Source organism: Aegilops tauschii, chromosome 5 (assembly GCF_002575655.3).
Source record: "Aegilops tauschii subsp. strangulata cultivar AL8/78 chromosome 5, Aet v6.0, whole genome shotgun sequence".
Lineage (NCBI taxonomy): Eukaryota > Viridiplantae > Streptophyta > Magnoliopsida > Poales > Poaceae > Aegilops > Aegilops tauschii.
Window position 1 is genome coordinate 485111957 of NC_053039.3, and position 11508 is coordinate 485123464.

Below are 11508 nucleotides of genomic sequence, written 5' to 3' on the forward strand. Positions count from 1 at the left end.
CCACGGGGTCCTGTTCATCCAGAGGCAACGCCACCGCTCACTGTTCATCCAAACCCCCCCCCCCCCCCCCCCGCAATGCTCACTGTTCATCCCAGAGGCAGCATCAATCGGCTTCAGTTAGCTGCAGTAGCGAAGGAATCGCTCAATCGGGTTCAGTTAACAGCCATCGATCGATCGCTCGGGTTCAGTAACGCGTAGCCTGCAGTGCAATCGCTCGGGTTCAGTTAGAGCCCAACGCCTCGCTCGGGTTCAGTTAGAGCCAACGCCTCGCACACTTGCGTGTACGTGTATGAGAGAAACGCGCATCGCTCGGCCCCCGACCTCCCACCGTAACCGGGAACTCCCCGAAATTTTCCTCGCCCTCGCTTCTACCACGGTTTTTTCCGTCATGGACGGCCCAAAGAATGTCATGCAGCTGCGTCTCCGGCCCGCCCAGGACGAAAAGCCCATTTTCTGTCATGATTTTTTGTCATAGAAGTAGGAGCCCACCACATCTATGATGATACCGGGTTTTGTCACAATTATCGTCATAGAAGTGTCATATGTATGACAGAAAAAAATTTCGTTTGGCCCAAAATGTCACGGATGTGTCTTTTTTACTAGTGGATAAAGCCCTATAGTCCGATTGCCTAGTTCGCCGCATTGACACCTCCTTCACGGACCAAGACGTTGGGTCAAGAGTGATCAAGTGCTTTTCCGAACACCCCCGTATTATATGCGAGGGGGCTGAAGCCGACGACTGGCAAACTTTCAGATTATACCAAAAAATGGCCGCACAGGAGGAACCAAAACTTTCCGGCAAAAGTATAAAAAGAATAGCCTTAATATATCATAAATATTGTTTTTACAATTTTGATACAATCACTCAAACATCATATCCTTCGAGCACTGACCCTCTATCAAGCGGGCACCCTCCAGGACATCTTCAAAATAATGCTCTGGTGCGGGATGGTCCTTCCCCACGGGTGGACTTTTCGTGCAATATCGGTGGCCCTCATCGTTGCCCAGTACGTCTTGACGCGGGCAAAGGCCATCCGTGCACCTTCAATGCACGTTGACCGCTTAACAGCGTCGATACGCGGCACCGCATCAACAAGTCGCTCCACCAAACCAAAATAACTATTCGGAATTGGCTCAGTTGGCCACAGCCGGACCACGACGTCCTTCATGGCAGAACCGGATATCTTGTGGAGCTCGACCCACGGGCCATATGTTCGTTCAGCAACAGCGGGCGCTTTGGCGTGCCGAATTGTGACCAGAAAAGCTTCTCCGTTGCATACCCTTCCTGCGCTTGGTAAAATTGCGCCGCATCGGAGGCACTCTTCGGCAAGTCCAAGAACGCGTCTGGAGAGCTCCACATTTGATTAAGCGGGGCATACTTCGGATCGCCGAATTTAGTCTGTAATAAGAAAGGCTTACCGGCTGCTATCTCCCCAGATTGTCGGATCTCCTCCCAGGCCGCCCTAGACTCGGATTGCGCATCTCTCGCCTCTTGTAAGGCCTTGCCAAGATTGGCCTCTTTGGCTTTGTTATCCCCCTCGAGGAATTCGCACCGAACCGTGGCTTCCTTTAGCTCGCGCGCCATAGTAGACATCCTCTCCTCGCACTGGCGCCGAGCAGCCTGCTCGGCTTTTAACTCATCAGTTGCCTTCTTGGCAGCCACATTACTCATCTCGGCTTGCTCCTTGGCTCGGGCAAGTTCAGCACTATCTGCAGTTACGCATGTCTCAGTATATAATTCTAGCTTCATGCTCATGTTATTATACATACACACACTGACCGTCCCAACATACCTTGCACCTCGTCGAGCCGCATATTAATAAGCGTGATGTCGTCATCCGCCACCTCAAGTTTTTGCTTCAGACATGCAACCTCTGTAGCGTGGGCAGTCGTCATGGAAGTAACAGCCTGTGTTTCAATTCATTAGATTATTTCCTGGACATATCTTTTTCGATCCTCTGATTGCCTCCCTTTGGACGCCAACCACAGTCTCAGGGGCTACTATCTATACACAGGTACATTTTGCGTGTAGAGCACAATCGAAAATATAACATTACGTACATCGAAGCCTCTTAGCAGGCTCATGAAAGCTTCATTCAATCCGCTTTTCGCGGACAGAATCCTCTCAACTACCGTACCCATCAAGGTACGATGTTCCTCTGAGACGGACGAATATCGCAACATGTCCATCAATGTATCTGGCGCCTCCGGATTCCTGGAAACAGCTGTGGGAGTACGGACTCCCTTTGAAAGGATATGCTTGCTCGACCCTAGAGTCGTCTCTGGCTTTAAACCGGATAATCCGGGGCATTTATTGTTGACCCCCGTAAGGATTGCACATCCCGGACCCTGGGCGGCCGAGGTTTCACCTTGGGGCGTTGTCTTCGTTATCCTCTGTTGATCGGGGTAGATCCTCCGGGACGACACCTCGAAGTCGTCAGCCCTATTGGGCGAGGAAGCTTGTGGAGGTGTCTCGCTTTCCATCATCTCCGGAAGAAGATCCCCCGAGGAAGAGGATTGTTGAGGAAGACTATGTGCCGGGCTGCAAAAACATATATTCTAGATGTTACCCTTGTAACAGGAAAAGGAACGGGATATGTTTAAAACACCTTTGTTCACTTACAATTCGGCTAAAGGCTTGTCCTTACGGAGGAACTGTGCGACAACGTCACCTTCCGAGCCCGCACCGCCTGATAGGGGCGTCTTACCTCACTTAGGGGCCTTCACCTCCCAAACTTCGGAGGCGGCCCTTTTCTTACCATGGGGAGAAAGGGTGTCAGCCTCTCCTTCTCTTTTGTCTTCGGAAGAGGGAGCCTTAATCTCCCCGGACACGGTGTTTGGTGTACCTTCGGAATGGAGGCTGCCTTTGGCCTTCCGGCTCTCCTCATTGTCCTCTTTCACCGGCACCTGGTATGGCGCCAGGGCCAGCATCCTTGTTAGCATAGGACTAGCTGAGTCTTCGGGAAGAGGGGCCGAACACCTAATTCGCTCCGCCTTCTTTATCCAACCCTGGAAGAAGATGGTTTCTCAGTATCTTATCACGGGATATTTAATTAAGCTGTGTTCAGGAGTCAAGTGCTTATCGAGGTATCCGAATGGTTGCAGTCGAGGCCGATGTCCTCGGTGGTGTCCGGCCAGTGTTTTCGTGTCCCGGAAAATAACTTCCACATTCCTTTGTGCGTCGCACCGAAGAAGTGCTGAAGGGTTCGTGGTCCTTCTGGATTGAACTCCCACATACGGAGGGGTCGTCGCTGGCACGGGAGGACCCAGCGGACTAACATTACTTGAATCACGTTGATGAGTTCGGTGTTCTTCTCAAGGAGACTCCGGATGCGGCTCTGTAGAGTCTGCACTTCGCCGACTGATCCCCAGTCCAACCCCTTATTGATCCATGATGCAAGCTGAATTGGAGGGCCAGATCAGAACGCAGGTGTAGCTGCCCACTTGGTACCACGGGGTTCAGTGATGTAAAACCACTCCCGCTGCCATAAGTCGGAAGATTCTGCGAAGGATCCTTTTAGCCAGGAAGCGTTGATGAGTTTGCTCATTGTAGCACAACCGCACTCCGCTTGTCTCCCATCAACTACCTTCGGCTTCACATTAAAGGTCTTGAGCCACAAGCTGAAGTGTGGGGGAATGCGGAGGAAGGCCTCGCACGTGATAATGAACGCCGAGACGTGAAGAAAAGAGTCCGGAGCTAGATCATGAAAATCTAGCCCGTAATAGAACATGAGCCCTCGAACAAAGGGGTGGAGGGCGAAACCTAGCCCTCGGAGGAAGTGGGAGATGAATACGACCCTCTCGCTGGATCTGGGAGTAGGAGTAACCTGCCCTTGAGCAGGAAGCCTGTGGGGGATTTCCGCGGTCAGGTATCTTGCCGCCCGGAGCTTCGCGATATCCTCCTCTATGACAGAGGAGGCCACCCACCGACCTTGAGGGTTGGGTCCGGACATGACTGGGAAGCTCGAAGCAATTAAATTGAACCTTGGGTGCTGGAGCTCGACGTTGGAGAGGTTGGGGAAAGGGTTGGCGTGAAGAAGCAAGACGGGTCTTAGTCCCTTCATAAAGGCAATGAATATCGAACGCCTCCTCCTAAGCCTTAAAACATGTCTATTCTTAAGGAATCATGCCAACAGGACGGTTGGGATACCCACGCCCGTGTTGATGAGGATCCTGCAATAAGGGGGCACGATCCCTGCTTCGACAAGACGTGCCAATGAAACCGCGTCTCGGAGCATGGAGCGACAGGCTAAAACGGTTCGATATAATAACCGGGTGGTGACGTGATGTCATGCTACAAAAAAGTTGTCAGCGGATTGGACTCGTGAAATATTATACTCTCTGCGGTGGTGTGTGGTACTTGTTTTGCAGAGCCGGACACGTTCGTTGTGTTCGCAGGCTGTGTTGGAGTATTCGGAGAAGGAACCCGCCTTGCAATGCCGAAGACAATCTGCGCGCCGGACACCTCGCCATTGAAACCTGGTTCAGGGGCTACTGAGGGAGTCCTGGATTAAGGGGTCCTCGGGCGTCCGGACTATGATACGTAGGCCGGACTGATGGGCTGTGAAGATACAAGACCGAAGACTCTCTCCCGTGTCCGGATGGGACTCTCCTTGGCGTGGAAGTCAAGCTTGGTGTCCTGATATGAAGATTCCTTTCTCTGTAACCGACTTTGTACAACCCTAGTCCCCTCCGGTGTCTATATAAACCGGAGGGCTTAGTCCGTAGAGGCGACCATAATCATAGTCATACAGGCTAGACTTTTATGGTTTTAGCCATTACGATCTCGAGGTAGATCAACTCTTGTAATACTTATATTCATCAAGATCAATCAAGCAGGAAGTAGGGTATTACCTCCATAGAGAGGGCCCAAACCTGGGTAAACATCATGTCCCCCCTCTCCTGTTACCATCGACCTTAGACGCACAGTTCGGGACCCCCTACCCGAGATCCGCCGGTTTTGACACCGACAGGGGGCTGCACAAGCCAGACCACGAGCACCCCTGCAACCGGCCGCGGCCCACGCCCAACCCAAACACCAGTGGCAGGCAGGGCCACCGGGGGGAGGGAGGGGAGGGTTGCGTGGATGGGCGCCCATGGCCGCTACCAGGCACGCCGCATCCCCCGCCGGATTGGCAGGAGTGATGGCAGCCGCTGGTGGGGGGGCACCCGAAACGAACAGGGAATGACCACAGGGCCATCCCAGAACCGCGCCGGGGGGTCGGGGTGGCGGAGGAGTAGGACCGGAGCGTGGCCAGGGCACGTCGCAGCCCCGCCGGAGCCAACCGCCGTGGAGGGGGCGGGGATCAAGGCGCAGAGGGGTCGGGGCGTGCTGTGAGGCGGGGGTGGAGGAGTGCGCGGGAGGCCAGATCCGCTCCGCCGCCACCTTCCTAGGGCTCGGCGCGGCTTCGCCGGCTGGCCCTCCGGCGGTGGCGATGCGGGGAAGGGCGGCGAGGGAGGTCCTAGCGGCGGCGGCTAGGGTTCCCCCGTGTCGCCAGAGGAGGCGACGGAGGGGGTGGGAAGGGGGGGGATTGTGTTAATTATTGTCATTGTCATTTTTCTTAAAGCAATTATAAGCTCCCTCAACTTGCGATTTTAGTAATTCCTGCTTCCGCCACTGACGCCATGTTACGTCGAGAACAATATATTGAATGTAAGCTATCTTTGTAGCGGCTAAGTTTGTGAATTATGGTTATGTCGAAACCTTTTGGCAAGGGATAGTTTGAGACCAACTGTATATATATTCATCAAAAGCTTACATTTCTCTGTTAAAAATACTATAAAAAGCTCACATTTTCTGTATATTTTCTTTATATAAAAAGGCTCACAGAGGAGCGCGGCGACTATGTATGTGCTAGTGGTATAACACCTCTCGCCTGTTCGGCCCAAATCCACTTCTCACACACACACACACACACACAAATCTCTTGCAAGCAAACCCCCACAATTCCCAGCCGAGAACGCGCGGCTGGGAAAGAGAGGGTCGTCGGGAGGAGCAGAAGAGGCCGCGATTTGGGGGGCGAGGACGGATCGATGTCGGTGACGGGGACATCCGTGGCGGCGGCGGCCACCATGCTGGCCGCGGCGGCCGCCATCTTCATCACCTTCGTCGTCTGCTTCTACCTCTTCCTCTGCGCCAAGCGCTACCGGGGCGCCGCGCCCGCAATCGGCGGCGGCGGCGGCGCGGGAGCGGACGGCAGGGGCCGGGGGCCGCGGTTCGTCTTCGGGGGCCCCTGCCACGGGCGGGGCCTGGACGAGACGGCCATCGTGGCGCTGCCGCGGAGGGAGGTCGCCCAGGGGGACCCCGCGGCCGACTGCGCCGTCTGCATCACGGAGCTCGCCGCCGGGGACGCCGCGCGCCTGCTGCCGCGGTGCGGCCACTCGTTCCACGTGGAGTGCGTCGACATGTGGCTCCGCTCGCACTCCACCTGTCCGCTCTGCCGGTGCGCGGTCGCCGACGAGGCGCCGACCGTGCAGCCCCCCGAGGCCGATCCGGAGTCGCCCATCTTCCCCACCAACGTGCTCTTCTTCGGCTCCCAGGACACCGTGGCAACCGGCGGCACGCCGCGGCAGCCGGTGGGACCGCAGGCACCTCAGCCCTCCCAGGGCCCGATCGCCGGCGTCGCGGCCGTGGTCGAGGCGGCGAGAGTAGCGGCCCTCCGGCGGCTGCTCGGCTGCGGCGGCGCGACGCCCCCGCCACCACCGCCGCCGCAGCCAGGCCACGACCTGGAGATGGGCCCCGCCCAGGCCGACGGCGAGAGCAGCACGCCGCGGCCGGCGAAACCGCAGCCAGGTTCTTGATTTGATGCCTCCGCCCGCCGCCCTTTCCCCTCCGCATCTCCTTGAGCCATTTTGAGGCACCAAAAAGGAAGCAAATTGTACATATTCCCTACAGTGTATGATAGTACGATTGAGGAACTGTATAATCCTGTGAACAAGATCTATGGACTGGATACATCTCGGCGATTTGGTGCCGCCAAATCCATGAGATCTGTGCTGTGCGGCACCGAGAAGAAGCACTGTTACTGTTAGTTTTGCAGATGATACTTACATTTTACCACGCAGTAACACCATCAGTAGCGCTTTCTGAATGATGGATGGCTGTCCATGTCGAGCAGTGCTCGAGTGTACTGTGGAGGCACATGCGCTCATATGGGACACGTAGGCAGATGTTGACTAGAGAAGCAACTGGATCATGACGACAGCAACAGCAACAAATATCCGAGTACACCGTATTTCGTATTTTGTTTTGTTGAGCTGGAGTACACCGTACTTGGCCTCGCTTCCCGGCTACTCCGTCTCAGCAACAGGCCAAGCGATACCGACTCATTTGAAAATTGAACTGGCCTAATTTTTTCGCCCCAGTCAAATCATAAAAAGAATAGGCCACATACAGAACAGTTGCCTGGTTTTATTTTTTGCAACCAGCCATTTTTTCAGCTCTTCCTCTGCCTCCTTGATTGTCCTCAAACTTAACCCAAGTCCGTGCTTTCCTGCTTCAAGTCCCGTTTCAGAGTGTATTTCGATCATAGAGGAAATGGGCACAGACTCTGCTGCTTTATTTAGCTTGAGGAGGTTCCTGCGTTCTCTCTCTATCGGGTCCGTCCCAAACAAGGGGAATTTAACCGCCTTGCATCCTGGCTTGCACACACCCCGGGTCCATAGCTAATCAAGTCATCGTTATCCGTCCTATCTAGAGGATTTCAAAGACATTACGGAATTAAGATGTATCGGGTTTAGCCAAAGCATAGCTCACGACCCCACTACTCGGCAAATTTGGTTTGTTATTGCTACCGCACATAATTTCAAAAGTCATAGTGATATTAGTGAAGAATGTCTTCAGCAGAGCTCTCCGAGCGAATCGGCCAATCTTAAAAACTATTTCCAACCATATCCTAAAACTATTTTCGAAGGGTCTGTTTAGGGCACATCGTTATTGCACATCTAAGTGACTCAATCAAACTAGAAAGAAGATAAAAGAAAATGCCTACATGAATCTTATCGTAAAATCAATGACATATGACTTAAATGTGCAATAATACTTAGATGTGCTTTAGTAAAACTGATTTTAGGATACCTAAGAAATACCAAACGTCTTATATTAAGGGACAAATGAGTAGCAAATCCATAAAAAAATTAGAATGTTGTTCATAAGGCGAGACATTTTTTCCGGCCTTGTTGGAAACTAAACCGTCTTATGTATACCTAGGAACTTTCGGCGACCAAAAGACCCCAAATTTTCTACCAGGGGAAAGACGACACTTTCCAACAAAAAGAGGAAGAAAAGATGATTCCAACATATTCAAAGCTAGTGCTCTGGTCATCTTCTCCTCCCATCAACAAAATAAGGGTTAGTGCTATGGTGGGCAACGACCGAATACGATTATAGCAGGTAGTGTACCATGATTAGCCAGAGCACGAACCCCCCCAAAAAAATGTGGTGGGTGGCCAAACAGCGGACCCAGAGGGAGGGGAGGGGCTGCTGGTCTGGTCTGGTCTCCCGCGCTACGGATAGGCATGGGCGTGCGTGTCGTCCTCATCGCCATGATCGCAACGCTACAAAGACATCATCGTCCAGCATGATACTGGTGCTAATCAAATGCCCATGGCCTACGCAGCAGCAAATGGGCATCACCATCCGTTGACAGTTCGAGCCCCCTCTCCTCTCCTCTTCTTTGGATAATTGGATTACTGTTTCCCTGCTGCCTGGCTGCTTCGGTCTCATCCAGCGGCGAAATGATTCCTGCTTTCTTTCTTCTGATTTCTTTTTCTCCCTCTCTCTCTCTCTCTCTCTCGCCTTCAATCCTCTACAGGATTCGACAGCCTGTGCGAGGTGTGGTTTTGTAGCAGCGACTGACTGAGGTGCCATCTTATCTTGGTTGTATTTTTCTTTTCTCAGCTGACGCGCTTAGTCAAGCATGTCTCTTTCTTTAATTTGTTCACTCATCCGAGGAAATATCCGCAAAATGGTGCTCTTTTAATCAAATGATATTTTATTAAAGCTGCTGCCTTATCTTGTCTTAGCTGTATTTTCTTTTCTTAACTGATGACGTGCTTAGGTCAAGCATGTCTCTTTCATTTGTTCATCGTAGGAAATATTCAGTGTCACCGTGTTAGAGCATCTCCGACAGCCGCGCTAAACAAGCGCCGCGCCGTAAATTTTGCCATTTTAGCGCGCGCGCAACTGGTAGACAAGCTTCAGCGGGCACGCAATAACCGCACGCGCGGCATATGGAGTTGGGCGCGCGGTCCGAATCGCCAACTCGCGCTGTGTATTTGGGACGCCCGCTTCCGCGCGCGTCACACACGAGCGCTCGCGCCGCACTCTCTCCTCCCCGCACCTTCGCCCCGCGCGCGCCGGCGCCGGCGAACTTGACCCGGTGAACGCACGCGCCGGCACCCCGCTCACCCCATCCTACAGCCGCGACCCCTCCACCGCCGCAACCCTAGCGCGGGGAGCGTTGGCCTCGCCACCGCCGGAGCTCCTTCGAGCATCGGCCTCGTGCGCGGCCTCTTCATGCCGCCGCGGATGACCTCGGCGGCGGGTGGCGTCGCGCCGGCGCCGCCCCGTGCCCCCCCCCCTCGAAGCTCCCCAATGCGGCGCGACCGAAGAAGGGCAAGACATCCGCGAAGAAGAACAATGTGGCGGACGGCTCCGACACCTCGAAGGCGAGGAGAAAGAAGCTTGCAGGGCATGTGACGGGCGCGGCGGCTACCGAAGCGCCGGCGAGCTCACTCGTTGAGCCGGCGGCCGACGCGCACAACGTGTTCGACGATATGTCCCAAAGGTAGAAATTTTTTCCAATTTTTCTTTTCTTGTTATTTTTTGAATGCATTCATATAGATAGCTTATTTGCATTGTTCTATATATTTTGTAGTCTCAACGATGATGCATACATGTCAACTATGGGTGTTGGCTCCAACAATTCGCATTGGTCTCAAACCAATGACATGCATTTCGAAGACCATGAGTTCGAGGTGGACGAGGATGGTGAGGACATTGTCGACGCGCCGAAAGGAAGAGCGGGCAATTACACCAACGCCGAAGACATCTTACTATGCAATACTTGGTTGCAAGTGTCGAGGGATCCATCCGTTGGAGGTGATCAAAGTAGAGATGCTTATTGAGGGCGGATGCAAGTGTCCTCATTGATGCTCCGGGAGATCACTTCGGTCCCGGTGGTCGACAATCAACAAGGATTGTCAAAAGTGGGTGGCCGCACAAAAGACGGTTGACAAGTTGAACCCAAGTGGCACCAATGAGGACGATAGAGTAAGTGGCATTTCATCCATGTTCATCATACTTGTTGTTGGTGTTTGAAGTGCTAACTTGCTTTGTTTTCATGTAGTACAACATTGCACAAAACTTGTTCAAAGGAGAGGAGAAGAGAACCAAGAAGGGGAAGATCAAGAAAGGAAGGATATTTACCTTGCCTCATTGCCATGAAGTGTTGAAGGATGATGAGAAATGGAAGAAGCGTGATGATTTGGATGATTTGGATTTGAGCAACAAACACAAGCGAACAATTGAGTTGGATGATGATGAGGAGGAGGAGGATGATGCATCAAGTGATGACGGCAAGAGAAGCCCCACACCCAACTCGGTTTCATACTCGAAGCCAAAACGACCGGATGGGTGCAAGAAAGACGCAAAAGAAAAGAAGAAGAGGAAAGGAGATGATGAGCTCAAAAATGCTATGGAAGCTATTGTGAAGGCAAGAAAAGAAGCCAACAAGGTGAGGTAAATGGCAAGGAACCAAGATGTCGCGGCCGAGGAGAGGAGGTTGGCGGCCGAGGAGAGGAAGGTGGCTTTGGAGGAGAGGAAGGTGAGCAATGAGGAGCGAACTAGATTGTTGGAATGGGAGAATCACTTGTTCTTCTTGGACACATCTATCCTCAATGAGGCGCAAAAGGAGTATGTCAATCTTGCCCGTGAAGAAGTCTTGATCCAAAAAAGAGCCATGATTCGCGCAATGGGTGGCGGTGGCCTTGGCGCCATGGGAGGCATGGGTGGCTTCGGAGGTACCGTGGGCGGCTTAGGTGCCATGGGTGGCTTTGGAGCTACCATGGAGACCATGGGAGGCATGGGTGGCTTTGGAGCACCCCCCGACGCTATGGCCGCCATGGGAGGCATGAGTTTTGCTTATCTCATGGGAGGCATGGGTCCACCTCCGGCCGCCATGGGCGGAATGTCTTTCGGTGTGCCTCACACGCCTTCCCATGAAGATGCCGTTGAAGATCTTGCCAACACCGTCCGAGCTTCACGTGATGCGGTGCGCGACAGATGATGACGAGGAGGAAGAATCATCTTCGGAGGAGGAAGAATCGTCTTCCGAAGATGAGGACGAAGACGAGGACGAGGCTTGATGTGTCTTTCGTTTGTGTCATGAACTTGGTTGGATGAACTTGTGGGTATGATTTCAAACTTGTGGGCATGAACTTTTATTCATCAACTTGTTTGTGTGAAATTTATATGTCATGTTCATTGCATTTTGAATGTTTGAAATC

At 53.1% G+C, this 11508-nt stretch overlaps 1 protein-coding gene across 1 annotated transcript; it reads left to right on the forward strand.

Annotated features, from left to right (window-relative positions):
* Positions 1-5751: 5751 nt before the first annotated feature.
* On the forward strand, positions 5752-7035 carry LOC109758713 (uncharacterized). Its single transcript, XM_040390907.3, has one exon. The coding sequence runs from the start codon at positions 6034-6036 to the stop codon at positions 6799-6801; it is 768 nt and encodes a 255-aa protein (XP_040246841.1). The 5' UTR covers positions 5752-6033; the 3' UTR covers positions 6802-7035.
* The last annotated feature ends 4473 nt before the right edge of the window (positions 7036-11508 follow it).

Coding starts and splice junctions, on each gene's coding strand:
- LOC109758713 (XM_040390907.3), top strand. CDS start 6,034: ATGTCGGTGACGGGGACATCCGTGGCGGCGGCGGCCACCATGCTGGCC.